Raw genomic sequence first — 22,875 nt, forward strand, 5'->3', positions numbered from 1 at the left:
CCTCCTCCTGAGCTCCCCCCTGCGGGATAGGGCCCCCCCCAGCACCCCTCCTCCTGACTTCCCCCCCTGCAGGACAGGGCCCCCCCCGTTGACGTCCCCCCCCCGTGGGACAGAGCCCCTGTCTCCCACTGAGCCCCCCCCGGAGGTCCCCCCTTGGGACAGCCCCCCAGTTGAGCTCTGCCCCCCAGAGAGAGACCCCCATCCCTGGGACCATACCTAGGGGAGGGAGACCCCCCGGTTGAGCCCCGCACCCCCAGGGAGGGAGACCCCTGAGACACCCCCCCCTGCACCCTGGGGAGAGGCGGCTCCCTCCCCCCCATTGGCTCCCCTAGGTGGCCCCCCAGCGGCCCGGCCCCGGGGCCCGGCCATGCCGCGGCTGGAGGAGGTGGCCAACGTGGTGCTGCGGGTGCCCAGCATCGTCCTGCTGGACCTGCTCTACCGCTGGGACGTCCAGGCCTTTGCCGAGCTGCTCCGGCCCAAGCAGGAGGAGGCGTTGTGGCGCCGCCGCGCCCTGTGGCACGGCTACTACCTGGGTGAGGCTGGGGGCACGGGGGAGCGGCCCTGCTCCGGGCAGCGAGGTCTGCGCCCTCCCAGGGAGCGCCCAGGAGGGGACGGCGAGGCCCGGGGAGGTGTCGGGGCCGCCCACCCTCGTGGTGCAGACTGAGTCCCAGCATGCATTGCTCCTTGGCGCGCGGCATGCTTGGGCCGGCTGTCTGCATGTGCCACAGCTGGAGCGGGGCACTGTCTGTATGGGGGCGTAGGGTCCTGGGCGGAGACTGGGTGCTGCCCCCCCAAGCGGTATGTGTGGATAGTGGGGGGCACAATGTTCGGCTGCTCCCCCAAACAGCTCAAGTCAGTCAGACCCCCCCCATCCCCGGGCACAACCCTCCCTTGACCTCACCGTGCTCCCCCAGAAAGCGGCGCCCCCTCCCTGCAGCGCCCAGCTGCTGTTCCAGCCTCTCCCCGGGGGGTGCAGATTGCCTGGCCTCCGAGGTCAGGGCTCCACCAGCTCCCGTGCATGGAGGGGGCCCAGTGGCACCTTGTGACTGAGTGGGGCTGGCTGAATCAGCAGGAAACCCATGTGCGGGAGTGGGGAGCCTCCGCCCCGAGCCCCTGGAGGCTGGGTGGTTTCCAGCTGTGGCTTCCAAGGTGCCCCCCCCCAGCTGGGGGCTCCTGCATATTAGCCACCCCATGGTGTTTCCTATCCCCCCCAAATACAGAAGTCAGACTAGACTGTGTGCGTGGCAGGCCGGCTTGTGAGAGCGCTCTGAACAGGGCATATTTTGGGTGGAGCTCTTGCCTGTCACATCGCTGGGGGATCGGCTGCAGGAGTGGTGGATCGATCCTAGCGCAGCGGGACCCTGCTTCCTTCGCTGCCCGATGACAGTAGCTAACTATGGGCCAGGACAGAAGGGCACCCCAGCTTCCCCTGCCCCCAGATATCTGTCTAGGCAACACCTCTCACAAGCTTTGATGTGGCTGGCAGGCCTGGGGATCTCCGTGTCCTGGGTGCTCCAGTCTCCGGCAGTTTGACAGCAGGATAAAGGTCTTTGGTTTGCAGGTTGTCCCGGGAGTGCTAGCTGGGAGCACGGCTGCAGAATAGCCCTTTCCTCCTCAGGTTTGGGCATGTAACTAGCTCCGTTTGGCTCCTTCCCGGGCCAGCAGGAGCTGGTCTGTTGGCTCGTGAGCTCTGCAGGGTGGATGCTGCCTTGGGCGAGGGAGCTGGGTTTGGGTTCAGAAAAGAGCCAGGTAAGTTCCTGGAGGATAGGTCCATCCATGGCTATTAGTCCTGGCTGCAGCCCCATGCTCTGGGTGTCCCTAGCCTCTGACTGCCAGAAGCTGGGAGTGAACGACGGGATGGATCACTCGATAATCGCTCTGTACTGTCCATTCCCTCTGAAGGCAATTCCCTGGCGTTGGCCGCTGTCGGCAGACAGGATACTGGGCTAGCTGGAGCATTGCTCTGACCCACTCTGGCCGTTCTTATGGGTTTGACTCGTGCATCATCCAGAGAATCATTAACCACGTTCTGAATGCAGACGCTTTCTTGTTGCTGTATGAGGAGGAAGGACCTGGCTTGATGGTCGAGTCCCAGGGCAGTTTGCAGGGCTGGCAGGTTTTGTTAAAACCTGTTCACTTGCAATCCAAGCCCAGTGAATCATAGAATATCAGGGTTGGAAGGGACCTCAGAAGTCATCTAGTCCAACCCCCGGCTCAAAGCCGGACCAATTCCCAGGCAGATTTTTACCCCAGTTCCCTAAATGGCCCCCTCAAGGATTGAACTCCCAACCCTGGGTTTAGCAGGCCAATGCTCAAACCACTGAGCTATCCCTCCCCCCAGGCATCCCTGAGAGGCAGTGAACAAAGTCCCATGGTGCCATTTTTACTAGCACACGCAGGTTTTCCCCTTCTAGTCCAGTGTTGGCTCCTGCGTGGAGAAAGGATTTGAGTCCAAGGCTGCCAGAGAGAGGAAGTGAGGCCCAGAGCGGGTAAGGGAATCACACGCTGAGGTGCCCACGCCTGAACGCACTATTCCGGGCCTGGCTTTGCAAGGCCAGGTACAGAACGACTCACCCTGCCGCAGACAGACCGGTGGCCTCCAATGTCTTTGGGCCTTGCTCTGTGAGTTAGGGTTGCAGGGCGGGGACTTTGTCGGGTGCGAGACCTTGGGCCCAGGCTGCTGGAGGCTGGTCAGAGCCCCGAGGGCCTACAGGAGAGAGGCAGCTGCCCCCTCCTGGCCTGCTGGATGACCCACACTAGAGCACCTCTGCAATGTGTGATAGCCCCTTCCTGTTGTTCAGTGTCGCTGCTCAGCAGCTGCCGCATCTTGCTCCAGAGGTGGCTGCATTTCAGTGGTGGGCGAAGCCCCCGCTGCGTGTAGCGGATCGATGGAGTTGTTTGGGAAAGCGCAGTATCTTAATACACGGGGCTGACTTTGAACTGCTTTCTCCTTTCGTCGCTAAGGTAAGAGGATGGGGGCCGGGGCAGAGAGACTCCAAGGAAAGGCTTGAAGAGGAGAGACCGGAGCGCCCACGGGGCTAGCGCTAAAGGCTGGGTGCCATTTCCGGCTGTGCCCTCGGGCATGGGTGGGCAGCGCAGTGAAGGGAGACGGCAGGCATGGCTGGCTGACCTGTTCTCTCCCTTTCCCAGGCCACGTGTTGTGTGTGGTGGTGCTGCTGCTTCCAGTCAGATCCCTGGTGAGACTGTACCTGTACGGCCTGACCCTGCTGCTGCTCTTCGTGGGGCACCAGACGGCCAGGTGAGCCCCCTGCCGTGCCCCGAGGGCCCTGTCAGGGGTACGTGGCTCTCGCAGGGCTGTGGGGGCTAGCAGTGCGCCTCGCAGCAGTGCGCCTCGCAGCAGTGCGCGGTACCCTGGGGGGAGAGCCCCGGCTCCGGGGGAAGCTGTCACAGGGACTGGAGGCGCGTGCTCTCGGGCTGTGACTTCATAGCTCCGACTCCTGGCCCTGGGGTAGCGCTTGCCCCTGCGGTGTGATCAGGAGAGGAAGGTGGGCTGGGTTTCGCTGGCGCGGGGACTCGGTAGAAGATCACAGGTGCATACCTGGGGCTCTGGCTAACTAGAGTGAGTGTGGAGCTGACAGGAGAGGGGGTGGGGGGACGGAACAGGCACCTGCTGCTAAGACCCCACCCCTCTCCTTCCAGGGACTACATGCGCCTTGAGATGGAGGGTGAGTTCCAGGGGGCTGTGTACCAGGACCCTGTGGTGCTCAGCCGCTTCGTGACCGCCCTGACAGGTAGGCTGCCCCTGTGGCCCCCCCTTCCTGAGACGCCTCTCTGCGGGACCACCCCATCTTCCCCTTCGGCACGGGGAGCAGATGGAAGCCCCCCAGCCCGAGGGAGGGGCATGTCCCCGGGTCAGGGTTTTCCCATGGGATCCCTCCCACCAAAACCGGAATGGCCGCAGAGCATGCGGGGCACGCTTTCCCCACCCCCAGCGCTTGTCCAAGGAGCGGAGCCGAGACACCCACAGCTGGCACCGGTACGGGTCGGGGGGCCCTTTAATGGCCGCTCAGTGTGACCACGGCACACCCACTCCCGCAGCGCGGTGGGGAGCCCAGCCTGACTGCCGGCTGAGCAGCCGCTCTCAGCGACCGGCACCACCTTGAGTGAGTTTGAATCTGAATCCTGACCGCATCTCGGCTCGCCCTGGGGCATGTGACTTCACCCCCCCGCTTTGGGCTTCCAATGGGGGGCTGGGTTTGGACGCAAGGGCCGGTCTGCGCCCCGCGCTGCGGGTTAGCTGGCCATGCGGGCGATACACCCATTCAGTTACACACCGCAGCCCTGACTCGGATTTCAATCCGGCTTCTCCCAGCGGAGTTTGTCAGTGAGTGGCGGGTGGATACACCCGAAAGGGGTGTCTCTGCACAGGGGTTGGTGCGGGTGTCAGTAAACCGGGGCGAGGCTGTGCGTAGAGCAGACCGAAAACTTCCCAACTGACCTCAAACAACACAGACACAGCTCGGGGCTAATGGCTACCCAGGGGGACAGCGCCCTCCGGTGGCCATTTGTAACCTGAGTGGGGAACGCTTCCTTGCAGGCAGGGTGCAGGCCGAGCCCCTCCCATACAGCCTCTGTACCGCTGGGTGGGGGCCGTGGGGAGGAGGGTGAGCCCAGGCCTGCTTGCAACAGTGGCTGGGAGAGCTGGTGATGAGTCGAGTCTCCCTTCACGCAGCACCTCTCATCTGAGGGTCTCAAAGCACCATCCACGCTCACTGAATAGCAAACGTCCCGCTGGCCCCTGGTGGCGGGGGGCAGCATTAACAGCCTGTTCTAGGCGGGGAAGTGGCTTGCCCACGCCCGACAAGGAGACGGTGGCAGGTCTGGGAACAGCACCCAGGAGTCCTGACTCCCAGCCCCGTGTTCTAAGCACTAGGCCACGCTGCCTAGGCTGTGGGCTGCAGCCATCGTGCCAGCTGGACATGTGCATGCCGGGAATGCTGGTTGTACAGGGGAGCGACGTGGGACATGGGAAGGGAACCGGCAGGGGCCGGCTGTGAGCCACGGCCACGCTCCAGCTGCACTAACTGGCCTGATCTCGCCTTCCCGCCAGGCCAGATCTTTGTGAGCACGCTCTGCGCCCTCCTGATGAAGACCAAGCAGGTGTGGCTGTTCTGTGCCCCGCTGCTCCCGCTGCTGGCCCGGCTCTGCGGCCTCCCCCTCCAGGCGCTTCCCGTGGTCAACACCTTCGCCACCTCTGTCACTGTGGTGGAGGTGCTGTATGTGGCCGCCTCCCACCTGCTGGTTCCCTTCCACCTAGCCGCTGCGGCGTGCAGGGAGGTGGCTCAGGTGAGCAGCTGGCATGCAGGGAGAGGGCGGGTGAGGGGAGATGAGTGAGTCTGGCAGTGCCCTCAGGCGGGCAGCTCGGGGCACTTCACAGTGAAACCAGACTTGTCCAGGGGACTGGCCCGGTCAGGGGGTAGGAATGGGACACGGGGCCTTGCCCCCGTAGGGGGTGCTGGTTCCAATCCAGCTGCAGGGGAAGGGACTGGCCCAGTCACGGGGGTGGGAATAGGACACGGGGCCTTGCTCCTGTAGGGGGCGCTGGTTCCAATCCAGCTGCAGGGGAGGGGACTGGCCCAGTCACGGGGGTGGGAATGGGACACGGGCCCTTTCCCCTCTCGGGTGGGAGACTAGCTGGCTTGGGGCGGGTGGGGGAATGAGTAAGGCTAAGATGAAGTCATGGAATCCGTGACTTCCAGCGACCTCCCTGACACTGGGGGCCCCGCAGATGTTCAGCCGCTATGAGCAGCCCCACACCGCCCCCCGCTCCCAGCCTACGGCAGCAGAGGAACCCTGGAACTGCTCAGTGCTCGCAGCGGGTCCCCCGCAGCTCCCAACCCCGCAGGGCAGTGCGGGGACCCTCGTCAGCTATACCCCGCAGGGCAGCAGGGGGACCCCTCCCAGCCACTGTGAAATGGGGTCCCTGCAGCTCCCTGCCTCTGCGGGGGGCAGGGTGCTGGACCCTCCTCCCTAGACATTCTGTCAGGGATGTTTTTAGTAAGTCAGGGACCGGTCACGGCTTCCGTGGTTTTTTGTTTATTGCCCATGACCAGTCCCTGACTTTTACTAAAAACATCCCTGACAGAATCATAGCAATGAGACATGGGGCCTTGCCACTCAAGGGGGTGTCCAGGCTGAGGAGACTGGCTGGTGTGGGGGGAGGAGATACGGGGCCTTTTCCCCTCTAGGGGGCGCTGGCTCCCATCGGGCCCCAAAGCGGGGCAGCTGGCTAGCTCAGGGGGCTGGGGAATGGGACACGGGGCCTTTCAGCTCAGAGCCTAGTTCCTGTGTAGCCCAGAGTGGCTGTGAGGAGCTGGGTGTGAGACAAGCTGATAAATCTGAGTCCATTTTAGTGTGAGCCCCTTCATGCAAACCACCATCAGAACTGGGCCTCTTCGACCTCCTACGGACAGTCCCCAGGGACTCCCCTCTGGCCCTGGGGAGCCGGGCTGTGGCTCGCTGGTGGGGACAGGGCACTCTCCGGGAGCAGCCGGGGTTCTGTCTCCAGGGCCGGGAGCCCAGAGCTTAACACACTTCAGACACTGCCCCCAGATGCCCTGTAAACCTGCCGGCGGAGCTGGTACGGGAGTCTGACTGCCCAGCCCGGCGGTCCCTCCAGTCCAGTGTCTGACTCCATCACTCAGACCAGAGGGGGATGGAGGCAGCGGCTGGCGATGGGCGTGATCAGACACCCCCCTCCCTGAGCTGGGCTGGGGCTCTGTCCGGCACACACAGCTGGGCCACCCAAAAGGGGGAGGGACTCCTCCGTGGTAGATCCCCGCTGCAGCCCCCCGGCCCAGCTGTGTGACAGCGCTGGCTAACGGGCGCATCCTCCCCAGGGACTGGAGATGTACAGGCTGGTGGCCTTGGCCATGTCCCTCTGGAGCCAGCTGGCCGTCCCGGTGCTCTTCCTTGTCTTCTGGCTGGTGCTGTTCACCCTCCAGATCTACTCTTTCCTGGCCTCTTCCAACAGCCTCCTCGCCCAGCAGGGGCTGCTCTTCATCTTCCTCAGCAGGTAGGAGGGGCGACCCGCGCTGGGGCAGGGGGCGGAGTGGCCTGGAGGGCCACCAGGGCTGATCCAGGGAGCAGTGGGCCTGGGTTGCCTATGGGGGGGTGGGGATCTAGGCCGTTCTGGGCTGGAACTCATCTAATGCCGGGGCTTGAGATAAGGGACGTCGCATACCCGATCTGCTTGGACCCCAGTGATTCAGGTCTGGGTCCCTACTGCCCCCTGGTGTTCCTGCTGCGGTGCTGTACCTGCCTGCTCTCCTAGCCCATTCCCTGGGACCTGTCCGTATGGGCTAGGGGATGGACCCGGGGCCTCCCGAAGGAGCGTCTCACCCTGCCGTGTGGTCTCTTGGCAGCGTGGCGGAGTGCTGCGGCACGCCCTACTCCCTCCTCGGCCTGACCTTCACCGTCTCCTACCTCGCCCTGGCCGTGCTCAACCTTTGCAAGTTCTACCTGCTGGGCTACGACGCCTTCCAGAACGGCAACGTCATGCACAGGTGAGGGGCCCCCGGGGGCGCGGGCATGGCTGCCGTGCTGGGGCCGAGGAGGCCGCATGCTTGGCTTCTGGTCAGGCGGCTCTGCCGGTGACCGTGCTGCAGTCAGAGGGGACCGCACCACGGATGGACGTACCCTGGGTGGCTTGGATCAAGCTCACTCCAGTCACGAGCAGTGGAGCAGCGTGGACGAGCTGCTCGAACACGTACCCCGGCGGGGCTTCTCCAGCCCATGCTGTCGTGGCTTCCCAGATACTGGTACTGGAGCGAGCGAGATGCAAGCTAGCTCAGGTCTGTCTACGCGTGCTGCAGTCACCGCTCTGATCGCAGGGGACACCCCCCCGGCAGCTGTCCGGCTCCAGGGGCAGGGCTTCCCGCTCCGCCTTGGACAGCAGGATGGCATCATGCCATCATCCTCAGGGGTGTGGTGCGGGCGCGCTCTCCGCTCCCCCTTCTTGTCTCTGTGATCCATGAGCTGGGTCTGACTCTCTCCTCCCCACGATCACACTCCCCTGGGCGGGGAACACGCGTGGTTAATTGTGACTCCGGTAGTGCTGCATGGCAGAGAGAACGCCTGCCACAGCCGGGGCAGCTTGTTATCGGCCTGAGGCAAAGTGCTGGCAGCTGTCAGGAGAGGAGGGGGGTGACTGATGCCCAGGATCCGTGTGTGACGGGTTACCCCCCTCTGGGATGCCACTGAGCCCGCCCGTTCCACCAGCCCGGGCTCCCTCACCCTGTCCCGCTGTGCCAGGCCCTCAGGCCTCCGCCAGCACACACAGGTAGGGACACGCCCCGCTGCAGAAAGACACAGACACTGAAATCAGCTCTGCATGGGAAGAATCAGCTAGGGGATCGCCCAGCACTCCAGTGCACACCCCCTCTGGGGAGCAAACCCCATATTGTACCGTCTTGTCCTGCCCAGAAAACGGTACAGCGTAAGCTCACGACATTCGCTCCCTCCCTCAGTGTGGAGGAAGTTACGCACGGCTTTCTGCCCCTCCCGCCCAGTTACGGATTCCACAAACTGGTTTTAGAGAAAACAAAACCAAGTTTATTAACTACAAAGGATAGATTTGAAGTGACTATAGGGATAGCAAACAGATCAAAGCAGATTACCCAGCGAACAAAACAAAGATGAAATCTAAGCTGAAGATACTACAGAAACGGGTTACAACTAGGCGTTTCTCACCCCAAATGTTGTTTTAGGCAGAGTGCCGATTGCCCTGCCCCAGGTGACCGGCTGGGTGCTGAGTTTGGGCTGCCTTCCCCGGCGATCTGGGCTGTGAGCACCACTCCCCCGGGTCGAGGGCTGTGTCACTGATTTGGGCAGGGTCTGAGTCCCGGCATGCAGCACTGTGTGTGCGTTCGCGGCTGGTCGCTGCACGCGTGGTTATCATGGCTGGCTGCTCAGATAGCCGGCGACGCGCCTGGCTGTCTGCACTAGTGGGTCCTGGCTTTGAACACGCGGTGGTGATCGCATGCCTCCAGCGGGCGCGCGGTTGTTGGTTGAAGCCCCATGCCTCCTTCTCCTGCTCACCTGGCAGGGGTGTGACGGAGGGCGTGACGCTGCTGCTGCTGGCTCTCCAGACGGGGCTGCTGGACCTGCAGATCCTGCAGAGAACCTTCCTCCTCAGTATCATCCTCTTCATCGTGGTGACGTCGACCCTGCAGTCCATGATCGAGATAGCCGACCCCATTGTGCTGGCGCTGGGGGCTTCGCAGAACAGGTAGCGCCTGATCCCCCGGCCCTGCCTGGTGCCCTGCAGCCTGCCCTGGTGGTGTGGCACAGCTACCACCCAACCAGAGTCCCAGCGCTCCCCATGGCTGGGGCTTGCGTGGGGGTCTCCCCAGACCAGGCCCAGTCTTGGCCGCCCCTCGGGACTGCCTGGGGCTCGATGGCCCTCGGACAGGCTGTTGCTGAGTGCAGCGACGCTGCTGCCTTCCCCTTCGCCCCTCGCGGGGCTGCTGAGACCCCTGGCTGGGAGCCGGTGCCATGGCTCAAGGGAGCGTCCCCAGCGGCCACGAGGAGTGAGGGCAGAACTGGCTGGGCCCTTAGGCCTCCCTTAGCTCCACCTGCCCAAGCGGGGACGGGCAGAGTGTCGTGCGTCTCCCTCACTCCTCGCCGGCCCGGCAGGCTCCCTTGCCCTCTCCTCCGGGGTGGGAGGGACCCCTGGGCGCCGCGGGGGGCTCTGGGGAAGCGCCGGAGCCCGGCAGGCCGAGCTGTGGCCTGGCCAGGCCTCTGACGTGTTCCTCCTCCCAGGAGCCCTTGGAAACATTTCCGCAGCCTCAGCCTGTGCCTCTTCCTGCTGGTTTTCCCCTGCTTCATGGCGTACAAGATCGCTCGCTTCTTCCACATGGACTTCTGGCTGCTGATCCTGGTCTCCAGCTGCATGCTCACCTCCCTGCAGGTACGGCCGGGCCCCTTCTCCTACTGACCCCCAGCCGCGCGCTCACCTCCCTGCAGGTACGGCCGGGCCCCTTCTCCCGTACCGACCCCCTCCCCGCGGGAACGGCCAGGCCCCCTTCTCCTGTACCGACCCCCAGCCGCATGCTCACCTCCCTGCAGGTACGGCCGGGCCCCTTCTCCTACTGACCCCCAGCCGCACGCTCACCTCCCTGCAGGTACGGCCGGGCCCCTTCTCCTACTGACCCCCAGCCGCATGCTCACCTCCCTGCAGGTACGGCCGGGCCCCTTCTCCGGTACTGACCCCCTCCCCGCGGGAACGGCCGGGCCCCTTCTCCGGTACTGACCCCCAGCCGCGCAGTCACCTCCCCGCGGGAACAGCCGGGCCCCCTTCTCCTGTACCGACCCCCTCCCCGCGGGAACGGCCGGGCCCCCTTCTCCCGTACCGACCCCCAGCCGCACGCTCACATCCCTGCAGGTACGGCCGGGCCCCTTCTCCGGTACCGACCCCCAGCCGCACGCTCACCTCCCTGCAGGTACGGCCGGGCCCCTTCTCCTGTACTGACCCCTTCCCCGCGGGAACGGCCGGGCCCCTTCTCCTGTACCGACCCCCAGCCACACGCTCACCTCCCTGCAGGTACGGCCGGGCCCCTTCTCTGGTACTGACCCCCTCCCCGCGGGAACGGCCGGGCCTACTTCTCCCGTACCGACCCCCAGCCGCGCGCTCACCTCCCTGCAGGTACGGCCAGGCCCCTTCTCCGGTACTGACCCCCTCCCTGCAGGTACGGCCGGGCCCCCTTCTCCTGTACCGACCCCCAGCCGCGCGCTCACCTCCCTGCAGGTACGGCCGGGCCCCTTCTCCGGTACCGACCCCCAGCCGCACGCTCACCTCCCTGCAGGTACGGCCGGGCCCCTTCTCCTGTACTGACCCCCAGCCACACGCTCACCTCCCTGCAGGTACGGCCGGGCCCCTTCTCCTGTACCGACCCCCAGCCGCGCGCTCACCTCCCTGCAGGTACGGCCAGGCCCCTTCTCCGGTACTGACCCCCTCCCTGCAGGTACGGCCGGGCCCCCTTCTCCTGTACCGACCCCCAGCCGCGCGCTCCCCTCCCCGCGGGAACGGCCGGGCCCCTTCTCCTGTACTGACCCCCAGCCGCACGCTCACCTCCCTGCAGGTACGGCCGGGCCCCTTCTCCTGTACTGACCCCCAGCCGCACGCTCACCTCCCTGCAGGTACGGCCAGGCCCCCTTCTCCTGTACCGACCCCCAGCCGCGCACTCCCCTCCCCGCGGGAACAGCCGGGCCCCCTTCTCCTGTACTGACCCCCTCCCAGCGGGAACGGCCGGGCCCCCTTCTCCCGTACCGACCCCCAGCCGCGCGCTCCCCTCCCCGCGGGAACGGCCGGGCCCCCTTCTCCAGTACCGACCCCCAGCCACGCGCTCACCTCCCTGCAGGTACGGCCGGGCCCCCTTCTCCCGTACCGACCCCCTCCCCGCGGGAACGGCCGGGCCCCCTTCTGCCTGTACCGACCCCCAGCCGCGTGCTCCCCTCCTCGCGGGAACGGCCGGGCCCCCTTCTCCTGTATCGACCCCCAGCCGCGCGCTCACCTCCCTGCAGATACGGCCGGGCCCCCTTCTCCCGTACCGACCCCCAGCCGCGTGCTCCCCTCCCCGCGGGAACGGCCGGGCCCCCTTCTCCCGTACCGACCCCCAGCCGCGCGCTCCCCTCCCCGCGGGAACGGCCGGGCCCCCTTCTCCTGTACCGACCCCCAGCCGCGCGCTCCCCTCCCTGCGGGTACGGCCGGGCCCCCTTCTCCCGTACTGACCCCCAACCACACGCTCACCTCCCTGCAGGTACGTCCAGGCCCCCTTCTCCCGTACCGACCCCCTCTCCGCGGGAACGGCCGGGCCCCCTTCTCCCGTACCGACCCCCAGCCACGCCCTCCCCTCCCCGCGGGAACGGCCGGCCCCCCTTCTGCCTGTACCGACCCCCAGCTGCGCGCTCCCCTCCCTGCAGGTACGGCCAGGCCCCCTTCTCCTGTACCGACCCCCTCCCCGCGGGAACGGCCGGGCCCCCTTCTCCTGTACCGACCCCCAGCCACGCCCTCCCCTCCCCGCGGGAACAGCCGGCCCCCCTTCTGCCTGTACCGACCCCCAGCCGCGTGCTCCCCTCCCCGCGGGAACAGCCGGGACCCCCTTCTCCCTGTACCGACCCCCAGCCGCACGCTCCCCTCCCCGCGGGAACGGCCGGGCCCCCCTTCTCCCTATACCGACCCCCAGCCGCGCGCTCCCCTCCCCACGGGAACGGCCGGGCCCCCCTTCTCCCTATACCGACCCCCAGCCGCGCGCTCCCCTCCCCACGGGAACGGCCGGGCCCCCCTTCTGCCTGTACCGACCCCCAGCCGCGCGCTTCCCCTCCCCGCAGGAACGGCCGGGCCCCCTTCTCCCGTACCGACCCCCAGCCGCGTGCTCCCCTCCCCGCGGGAACGGCCGGGCCCCCTTCTGCCTGTACCAACCCCCAGCCGTGCGCTCCCCTCTCTGCGGGTACGGCTGGGCCCCCCCTTCCCTCAATCCCGGTCCTCGGCCATGTGCCTCCCTCCCTGTGGCTACGGCCAGATCCCTCTCCCCCCAATTCAAGTCCCCAGCCACGTGCTCCCCTCCCTGTGGGTATGTCTGGGTCCCCTTTCCCCCGATCTGGGTCCCCAGCCATGTGCTGCGCTTCCTACTGGTACAGCCAGGTCCCTCTCCCCCGATCCAGGTCCCCAGCTGCGGGCTCCCCTCCCTGCGGGTACAGCTGGAGTCTGCTAACGAGCCCTGCCAACCTCGAGTCCCAGCTCCCGTGGTGCTGCGCTGGCTGGCTTGGGACCCTCTGAACTTCCTCTCAGCCTCCTGCCCTCCTGGCCAACCCACGTTCTGTGCCCTCTGCACATGTTGGGACTTCCCTGCCAGCCCCTTGGCAGAGCATGACTGCCTCTGTTCAACAGCGACCACAGCACGGAGCCCTATGCCCTCGCTGGGAACCCTTCGCCACCTGAAACCTGGCCACTCAGTGTCCCCCGTCCCTGGGCCGGTCCCTGACACCTCGCCCCCTTCACACCCACCCTGGGGTGGCACCTTGCCAAGGGGCATGGGACAGTCATGGTAACCAGAGTCACCTGGTTTTCCATCATCTGCCCCTTGCGAGGGGCGTGGGGCCGACTGGCCTGGTTGCCATTGGCAACGGGGTGTCATTCCCACTGCGAGGGGCGTGGGGCCGACTGGCCTGGTTGCCATTGGCAACGGGGTGTCATTCCCACTGCGAGGGGCATGGGGCTGATTGGCCTGGTTGCCATTGGCAACGGAGCATCGCCTCCACTCTCTGACCCTTTGTGCCAGGTGATGGGCACCCTCTTCGTCTACGCGCTCTTCATGATCGAGCTGCTCCAGGACGCGCCCCTGGAGAAGACGGACGAGATCATTTACTACGTCAACGCGGTGAGCCGGGTGCTGGAGTTCCTGGTGGCCGTCTGCGTGGTGGCCTACGGCACCTGGGAGTCCGTCTTCGGCGAGTGGAGCTGGATGGGCGCCTCCGTCATCATCATCCACTCCTACTTCAACGTGTGGCTGCGGGCCCAGTCGGGCTGGAAGAGCTTTCTGCTCCGCAGGGAGGCCGCCAAGAAGATCAACTCGCTGCCCAGGGCCACCAGGGGGCAGCTGCGGGACCACAACGATGTGTGTGCCATCTGCTTCCAGGTGAGCCGCCTCGCCCGCGGGATTGCGCCGTGGTGCCAGCGCTCAGCAGCGGGGGCGGGGACTCCCTCTCCGGGGGCACAGGGGGTCTCCAGCGCCCTCCTCCTGTACCGGCCCCACTGCCCCGTGGCGTAGGTCACTGCTGGGGCGCCAACCCCTGCTTTTCAATGAGCCTGTGCGGGGAAGTTCTCTTGCAGATCAGAAACCCCTTGAGTGCACTGCGTGTATCTCAGGGGCCCCCCTCCCCAGCCCAACCTGCTCTGCGCTAGGAGGTGGCTTCTCGGGGCGTTGTACAATCCGAGCTCCTCAGTTGGCCTTCACGTGCCCTAGATAGGGGGTAGGGTTGGATCCACTTCGAACAGGCTGCAAGGGCTGGGGATGGGGGTGTGTGTGTCACTGGGCGGTTCACACCAAGATCAAGGGCAGTGACTGACCCAATGGACCCCAGACTTGTCGCCTGCACAGCCCCCTTGTCAGATGTCTTGCTCCCTGCGGCCCCAGGCAGCCTGGAGAACACCGGCGTGACCTGGCGTGCACCGTCGGTGCAAGGTCACGATGTGCGGAGGACGCCAGTTTGTAAAATGCCATCTTCCACCCCCTCGTGATTGCTGTGACCCCTCCTGCAGCTGGTCCGACCCCACGTGGGCTCAGAGCGTGGGACCCGCTGGGCTAAACCCTGGGCAGTTAGTTGCTCAGTTCATTCGTCCACTCAGCATTGCTAGGGGGCAGAGGAGTTTCCTGGGTTCAGGCTGCCTGCAGACTCAGGCGGGCGCTGCCGCTCCCGTTACACTTGGGCCCGCTTGGCAGGTGTTCTCCAAGGCCATGAGCGTGAGATTCGGCTGAGTCTGGTTATGCCACTTGGGCCCCGTAACTGCCACAGGCCGTGTGCTCACCTGCCCTGGAATCCAGGCCCACGTGTTCCAGGCTCCATAGCCACAGACGGGCAGCAGAATTGCACGCTGACAAGGGTTCGAGCCCTTACCGTTGAGAAGGGAAACCTAGGAAACCTGGCCTGAGGGGGAGGAATGCAGCACCGACTGCCTGAGTCTGCAGACAGCCTGGAACAGGAGCTCGCTGATCTGTGCTGAGACCCGTGACTTGTGCGGTACAAAGGATGCCAGTGGGGGGGCCTCCGGTGACAGCCCAGGCTGGCAGGTGCCTCCCAGCGCAGCTGCCCAGCAGGATGGGTGGCTCACATCTCCTAGTGACTTCCTAGGGGCTCTGAATGCGAAGGCCAATGGGCAGGCAGAGGGGTGCTGGGTAATGGGGCATTTCCTGGCCTCGTCTTGGGGTGCCAGCCATGCTGGAGAGGCTGGTGTGAGGTTGGCAGCACCCCTATAACACCCCCTTGCCCTCGATGGCACCAGGGAGCCTGGGACGGCCTCTTGAAGCAGGCTCTGCCCCAGGTAACTGGAGACTGGATCTTCATACCCCCGTCCCGTTTCAGCCGGGACAGCGGTGTCTGTCCCAGCCCTGGCTGTGCTGGCCGGCTCCCCACTAACCCTCCTTCCTCTGCCGGGCAGGAGATGAACGTGGCCGTGATCACCGACTGTGGCCACTTCTTCCACACGGGCTGCCTCCGCAAGTGGCTGTACGTGCAGGACACCTGCCCCATGTGCCACCAGCCGGTGAAGCCCTCGGCCACCGAGGGGCCGCAGCCAGACGGGGGAGAGCGGGCGGAGCCAGAGCCCATCCCAGAGGAGCAGCCGCCTGAGAATGCAGATGCCGAGGCTGCGGGAAGGGCAAGGACCCCGGGTCCCAGCAGGACCGCCGAGGAGCAGGAGAACCCAGCACTGGCAGAGCCCAGCAGGGCCGGACTGCTCCCAGAAGCTGTGCCCAGTGAGGGGGGCAAGCCCATGGACCCAGCTGGGAGCAGGACTCCCCAGCCAGTGTCTCAGGGCTGCACTCAATAGCCGCGTGCCTATCTGGGGCGCACAGCCCTGCTGGGCACCCTGCCCCCTCAGGACCGAGGAGCAGGCTCCTTCAGGAGCCCCAGCCCAGCACCCAGGAAGCACGGAGTGGGGCGGAGATCGTGGAGTGGGGCAGGAGCCGGGGCCGGCACGGTCTCCGACGGCAGCCCCTCTTCAGCCTGCAGCGCCGGCCCCCCACCCCCGGAGCCTGGGCTGGGGCATCCCTGCAACCCGAGTGCCCAGCGAGTCAGTGCCAGGCATGGCCGGTGCCAGCAGAGGTGGCGTGACGGCCGCTGCCAGGCTGGGAAGTGTAACTGCCCGTGCGCTGCCCTGGAACACGCCCGCTTAGCCCCACAGGACAGGCCTGAGTCTGCAGACTTGCTTCAGCTCCGGAGTCCCCGGTGCAGTGCCAGGGAGGAGCACGCCTGGCGTTTAGAAAGGCAGCAGGGCCCAGCCCAGCCCTGCTCCGGCTGCACGGAAACAACCGGGAGGCACTTTGCTGGCTCGTGCTCCACTGCGAGCGAGCACCACCGGGCTGGGCTGCCCCTGTTATAGAACGGGGGTGTTACCGCTGGCTCCCCAGTCACTCGCTGCTGGTGCCAGATCTGTGTGGGCTCTGCCCCAGCGCAGGGGCTCTCGCACCCGCCCTTCCCTTCCCTTCCCCCTGCCGGAGTGGGAGAGGCCGAGACGCACTGGCCTGATGGCTCTGGGGTGACTGGGGCATCGTGCAGCTGCTTGGGACCATGTGCAGGAAGGGGGAGAACCTATCTGGGCAGGCCCTGTGCTCTCCAGGCCAGGCCTGTCTGCTCGGGCACGGGCGGAGGTGGCCTGCTTCACCACTGGTATTACAAGGCTCCTGGGGGGGACCTTGGCACACCCCAGGATTGGGCCCTGGGCAGGGCAAAGTGCCCTTTCCTCTGCTGGTTCAGCCTGCAGCATCCCCCGCAGAGCCTCTCCCTGGTCCAGGCCAGTTCTGCTCTGAGAGGAGTTCGCCCTGGCAGGGAAGGGGCTAGGCTGCTGCTGTGACACAAGGACACGTAGCTATGCACTAACAGCAGCCATGTCTCACCCCAGAGGTGGCTGCATACCAGTGGTAGGCAAAGCAAGGACAGGCCGTGAAGTCTCCCCCATTCTGTATGCTGCCCTCTGTGAAGTATTTCTCCACCACAGGTCGATGCCCCTTTCCCATGCAAGGTCCCAAGGGAATGTGATGAAACTTGAATAGAAAACCCCTTTCGTTTTTAAAGCCTCAGGGATTAGTAATTCCAAGGAAGCCGTGGCTTCTCCCGAGAGGGACGGGCCTTCATACAGCTGGGCTGGGCACGTCTGCGCAGCGTGTTGGATCCATTTGGAGCGAGGTGTTCGATCACCGTCAGCTCTCTCTTCCCTTCGGAAGGGACCCCGTCCAGCCTTATTCATGGTACCTTTGGGCGATCAAAGCGCCTGGAATTTGCAGATTCCCATTAAAGCTGTCGCGCTGTGTGGGCCGTTTGCACTCGGACCGGCGACCAGCACAGGGTGGCTACGAAAGTGCCATTAAAAACACAGAGAACGTTTGTGTGGATCGTCACTGTGAACTGGGGGGAAGGGGGCAGGGCGGGTCCCGCTCCGCTCCACTGCGTGGGTAACCCTGAGCCAAAGGGAATGGCCGCAGCCTAAACGGCCACATGCCCTCAAAAACCAGGGGCCAGGACTGCCTGGTGCCGGTAACCTGCTCCTTGCCCGCTGGTCTGGCCAGGTCCCCTCCCGTTCTCAGCTCTTCGGTGTGCCCCAGTCCCTGATCTGCTCCAGCCCTCCCAGTGCCGCTGCCCAGCGTGCTGCCTGGCTCAGCCAGCCGCAGGGCCCTGGGCTTGGTGGTGAGGCAGGGGCCGGTGGAGGCTGTCGCCCGTCCTGCTCGATGCCAAGGGTTGCCCCTGCGCGGGCCTGTTCCTCCGTGCTGCTGAAGTCACTTAGCCGGGCCTTGGCCACTACTTCAGAGCTGCGGGCGCGGGGCTCTGGAGAGCAGCGGGCTCAGCGCAGGTTCTTGGCTGGCGGGATCGTGGAGGGGAGACACCACTGCCCACCTGCTGGGGCATGGAGCTGGCGCAGTGTCCCAGAGTAATCCCCCTTCTCAGGGGAGGGACAATCCGAGGGCCTACTGCACACCGTGGGGCCAGGCCCTGGGCCAGAGAAACTGACCAACAAGCGCATGGGACCGTCGCTAACCCTGCTCCTCACGTGGGGCTTGCCCTGCCCAGGTGAGTGGGGAAGCAGGGCCCTGCCCCTCCACGTCCCAGATGGCTGGAGGGGTCCAGCTGGCCCCTTCCCCTCTGGGCGGCAGTTCTCCCCCACCACTGGCCATGCTGAGGAGCAGGCGGGAGGAGATCTGTGAGGAGGTCTCTGTCACCACGAACCAGCTGCAGCCATGTTTCTGCTTGTTTATTGGAGCAAGTTTGATTCCTTCGAATCTGGCGGCTCCCTCGGCCCTGCCGAGGGGATGTTGGCTGCTGGCCTAGATCCTCTCCCAGTCCCCCCTGAATCCACTCCCCCAAATCTGGGCTAAACCTCTGTGCCAGCACTGTGCTGCTGGGGGGGGCTGTTCATTTCATTCCAGGTGAGGATGTTTAAGGCCAAACCAGCCAGATCTCCTGGCTCCTTGCTGCAGGGACTGGGCAGGCAGTGGCCTCCTTGGGTCTCTGAGCTCAACGGGTGAAGGCTAATGGCATTTTGGGCTGTATAAGTAGGGGCATTGCCAGCAGATCGAGGGACATGATCATTCCCCTCTATTCAGCATTGGTGAGGCCTCATCTGGAGTATTGTGTGCAGTTTTGGGCCCCACACTACAAGAAGGATGTGGAAAAATTGGAGAGAGTCCCGCGGAGGGCAACAAAAATGATTAGGGGGCTGGAGCACATGACTTATGAGGAGAGGCTGAGGGAACTGGGATTGTTTAGTCTCCAGAAGAGAAGAATGAGGGGGGATTTGATAGCAGTCTTCAACTACCTGAAGGGGGGTTCCAAAGAGGATGGATCTAGGCTGTTCTCAGTGGTGGCAGATGACAGAACAAGGAGCAATGGTCTCAAGTTGCAGTGGGGGAGGTTTAGTTTGGATATTAGGAAAAACTTTTTCACTAGGAGGGTGGTGAAGCACTGGAATGTGTTACCTAGGGAGGTGGTGGAATCTCCTTCCTTAGAGGTTTTTAAGGTCAGGCTTGACAAAGCCCTGGCTGGGATGATTTAGTTGGGGATTGGTCCTGCTTTGAGCAGGGGGTTGGACTAGATACCTCCTGAGGTCCCTTCCAACCCTGATAGTCTATGATTCAAGTTACTGGGATGGGGATTTCCCGGACCGTGCCCCTCAGGCAGGGGCGGGGGGGGGAATTATGACTAGTGTGACCCTTGCAAGCTCTCTCTGCCGCCATGGATATGAAAGGTCCTGCCCAGGTTTGAGGTTTGCTCTGGAATCCCTCCCCCCTTCAGTCCCTTGTTCCAGTTGCCACACTCCACCCCAGAGGTGGCTGCACACCCAGACTAGGGGGCGTCTGCCATGGCCCTCCGCAGCAGCTGAGGTGCAGCCAGGTCAGGGCGATGGTGCTGTGAGTGGGTCACTCCTGGGGCTGGTGTGGGGGGGGGGGGGGGGGGGCGTAGCTGGCACCAGGCCAAGCATTGGCTCCCAAGCCTCCTGATTGCAAACCCACCTCCATGGTGCTGCTGCGTCTCCCCCGTCCTCCTCCGGAGGGGCCGGGCCGGGCCTGGCAGCTGGAGTTAAAGGCCAGAGTGGTGGGGTCCCTTCCGGCAGAGGCTGGCGCCCTGACAGTGTCGGCTCCCCAGCGTGGCCCTGCTCGGGTGGAGGCACTGGGGAGGGGGCTGGCTAGGTCCTGTGTGCCCCAGTGGAGTCTGGGCCCCAGGGGGCTCCGAGCCCCTTTCCTCAGGGGCCCGCTCCTCTGGCGGATGCCTGGCCTCCCAGCGGGCACGGCGCCTGGGCGCACCCCAGCGCTAACGGGCCTTGCTGGGGGGGGGGGCGCCGGGGGCCCCTCGAAGGCCTGGGCAGAGCAGCGAGGCCTGGTGTCGTTTTGGCTTCTGCCACTAGATGGGGGAGAGGCCCCGCTACAGAGGGAGCCGAATTGCGGGTGGCGGCTTTTCTGGCACTTAAACTAGTCGAGTCAGCAGCTTGGCCGCCAGCCCGGGGCGGGGGGGGGGGGGCGGGGGGAGGAAGGCAGGCGGTTGCCGAAGCCCTCAGGAGCACTTGGGATCCCTCAAACGCTTGCAAGTGTGGGCCCGGCTTCCCCTCTGGGTTACAGCCCTGGGCTGAGCGTCGGGTTCTCCCCACGCGTGGCAAGGCCCCCCCTGGGCCGCGAGCTGCCATCGCTGTCCAGTCACCGTTATCCCAACGCTCGCAGGCGCCCTCGCCCGCAGGCCGCGGTTCCCCCGGGCAGGGCTGGCTCCGCGGCTCGCCTGGCTCTGTTGTGACCTGGCAGCGCTCGGGGGGTGCTGGGAACCAGCCCAGCCCTTCGGCATCCCAGGGCCACAGCCTCTCCATCCTCCCTGGGCCAGCCCAGCCGTCCTGAGCCCCGGCGCCACGTGGCACTGGCTAGCGCACGGGCTAAAATCTTCCTCCGTTGGCACCAGACCGAACAGGGGCTGATGGCTGAGCTGCCGGGGGCGCTACAGGCACTCAGCCCCCGCCACGCTGGGCTCTGGTTTGGGTGTAGACGCCCCGGGGAGGACAGAGAGCCGCAGGCGCAGAGGACGGAGCCTTTTGCCTCTGGCTGTCCCGTAAACCCGGCCCCGGGTGGCTCCGGCTGCCTGGCCTGTGACTTGGGCAGCTGGGACATGCCCACGCCCATAGCCCAGCTGGCAATGCCAGCGCCCCAGCTGAGCGGCCAGGGCCTGAGGGGGGGAAAGGAAGTGTGAAATGTTGGATCCGTTCCCTCAGGCTCATTTCAGCAGGGGCTGTAATGTCCCCATCAGGGCTCAGGCGCTGAGCCTGGCTGCCCCGGGCCTCGTGGAGTCCAAGGCCGGCAGGGACCGGCGGGTTGGTCCAGGCCAGGAGTTCTCAACCTTTTCCTTTCTGAGCCCCCCCGCGCCCCATGCTATAAAAACTCCACGGCCCACCTGGGCCACAATAGCTGGGTTTCTGCACATACAAGCCAGGGCCGGCATTAGGGGGTAGCGCGCAGGGCACTTGCCTGGGGCCCCACCCCACAGGAGCCCCCACAAAGCTAAATTGCTCAGGCTTCGGCGGGGCTCAGGTGGCGGGGCTCAAGGCCCTGGGCTTCGGCTTTTGGCCCTGGCCCCAGTGAGTCTAATGCCAGCCCTGCTTGGCAGCCCCCCTGAAACCTACTCAGAGCCCCCCAGGGGCCCGGCCCCCTGGCTGAGAACCACTGGTCCAGGCTGCCCAGGCCAGAGCCCTGCCCCCAGTAGCCCCCGGAGCAGCTGTTAGAGGGGGGGCTCAGCATGGGGCGCTCTCCCCCTGTAGCCAGTGCTGGCCCCAATTTGCCCCTGCAGCGACAAGACCAAGAGCAGGTCCCCCCTGCCCCTGGCAGGGCTGCGGTGGTGGAGCGGGGGCTGGAACTCCGCTGCTGCCCGCCAGAGAGCTGCAGGGGGAGCGACTGCGCCTGGGGGGGGGGGGGGCTGCGGCCGCCCCCAGGGATTCAGTAAATGGAATCCCTCCGCCTTCCGGCGCTGCCCCGCCCAGGCACTTACCCGCCGGGCGCAGGCCATGGCAGTGGCCCAGCAGGGAATTGCACGAGCCCATTAGCGAAAGGGAGAGAGCAGCCCGTCGATAAAACCCATTTGGGGGGAGGCGAGAATCCCCTGGGAAACCAGGCTCTTCCCTCCCCTCCCAGCAGCGCTGGCCCAGCCCCCCGCCCCCCTTCCACCCGGCCCAGCCCAGCGCTCTCCCCAGCTGGGGTGTGGTCCTGGACCTCCAGGCCTCCATCCTCGGCCCCCTCCCCTCTGCCCGGCGATCCCTCAGCCCCCTTCTGCCTGCGGCGAGGCCCGCTGGTTCCCCAGCTCTCCTGAGCCGGCCCAGCCCAGTTCTGCTGCCTGTGCCGAATGGCCAAACAACCCGCTCCCTTGTTAGCCAGAGGGTGTGCCCGGCTGGGCAGTGCTGGATCGAATACCCCCTGTCCCTGCCTGGCACTGCTGGGCGTCTCTCCCTGTGCCCGTGCAGCCCGGCATGGGGCTGCCCCTGCCCCACCCCCCGCCCCCGATAGCTGTGCACTCCCCAGGCCCCCTGCACTCCGAGGTGGTGGCTGCTTTGCCATGAGGTGTCAGGTCATGCCCAGCCATCTGGGCAGACAAAGGGGCTCTTAGCAGCCGGGACCATCAAACGAGACGTCTGGAGTGGTCAAAGTGCAGTCTATCACCTCGGCCCCCGGCCCGTTGCTGCGGGCTCGGCCTCTCCGGCTTGGCTGCTGGCTCAAACCCAGAGCGGGCTGGCGGGGACCCTCCGGAGCTGCAGGGCTCTCCCCGCCCTGGGGCACCGCTGCCCGGCCACTGGCTCCGCACGGGGTTCTGGGCAGGGGGCGATAGGCTGCCGGGCACCCGACTGCTCTCCTGGGGCAGGGGCTGAGCAGGGCCGAGGCCTCCGGTTCTCCGCAGTGCCCGTCCCAGGGGCTGAGGGGAGCTGTGTCTCCAGGGCCTGTCTGCGCCGCGTCTCTCGCCCCAGGGCAGGGCCGGCTCCAGGCACCCGCTAAAGAAGCAGGTGCTTGGGGCGGCCAATACCAAGGGGCGGCACGTCTGGGTCTTCGGCGGCAATGCGGCAGCGGGTCCCTCAGTCCCTCTCGGAGCGAAGGACCTGCTGCTGAATTGCCGCCAAAGAGTGGAGCGGCGCGATCACGCTGCCGCGGCTTTTTTTTTTTTTTTGGCCGCTTGGGGCAGCAGAAAACCTGGAGCCGGCCCTGCCCCAGGGGCCCAGTTAGTGCTCGCCAGGGGGGTGTTTAAAGGGACAGCGGTTGAGAGACGGGGACCAGCACCACTTTTCCCTGCCTGCCCCACGTGGGCCTGTCTGAAGGCGTCAGCACCCCATGGATTTCTGCGCCGAAAGTGGAATGAACCCCTGGGGCTCCTCCCCGGACGCTGTCCATGACCCCGCCGGGAGCGGCCGGCAGAGCCCCACACGCCTGAGCTGGTAGCGCTTGGAACGCCCTGAACGGCCCCGTCTGGGGGCACCAGCCCTGCTCCCTGACCCTCAGGGCCAGCCGGCTCCGTCTCTCCGCACCGCCCCATCCTCAGGCACGTCACGTTCTCGACGCTGGGGCGGAGAGGGAGGCCGGGCCTTTCAGCAGGGCTCCCCGGGGCGGAGCTGCTGTCGCCCAGCTCGGTACC

The 22,875-nt window shown here is 65.7% G+C and overlaps 1 protein-coding gene across 5 annotated transcripts; it reads left to right on the forward strand.

Annotated features, from left to right (window-relative positions):
- Nucleotides 1-111: 111 nt before the first annotated feature.
- Nucleotides 112-17,121, forward strand: LOC101931136 (RING finger protein 145-like). 5 transcript variants are annotated; one of them, XM_065597398.1, is made up of 11 exons: nt 561-2,116; nt 2,182-2,489; nt 3,151-3,259; nt 3,661-3,752; nt 5,072-5,307; nt 6,861-7,036; nt 7,386-7,526; nt 9,068-9,250; nt 9,784-9,931; nt 13,302-13,658; nt 15,179-17,121. In XM_065597398.1, exons 4-11 carry the CDS (start codon nt 3,668-3,670, stop codon nt 15,566-15,568), a joined length of 1,716 nt encoding a protein of 571 aa, XP_065453470.1. In that variant the 5' UTR covers nt 561-2,116; nt 2,182-2,489; nt 3,151-3,259; nt 3,661-3,667; the 3' UTR covers nt 15,569-17,121. The 5 variants fall into 5 exon arrangements, with proteins under 5 accessions (XP_042701371.2, XP_008172653.1, XP_065453470.1 ...); XM_042845437.2 differs by lacking the exons at nt 561-2,116; nt 2,182-2,489 and adding an exon at nt 112-533 and having other exon boundaries at nt 5,077-5,307; XM_008174431.4 differs by lacking the exons at nt 561-2,116; nt 2,182-2,489 and adding an exon at nt 115-533.
- The last annotated feature ends 5,754 nt before the right edge of the window (nt 17,122-22,875 follow it).

The sequence above is a fragment of the Chrysemys picta genome, chromosome 5 (assembly GCF_011386835.1).
Source record: "Chrysemys picta bellii isolate R12L10 chromosome 5, ASM1138683v2, whole genome shotgun sequence".
Taxonomy (NCBI): domain Eukaryota; kingdom Metazoa; phylum Chordata; order Testudines; family Emydidae; genus Chrysemys; species Chrysemys picta.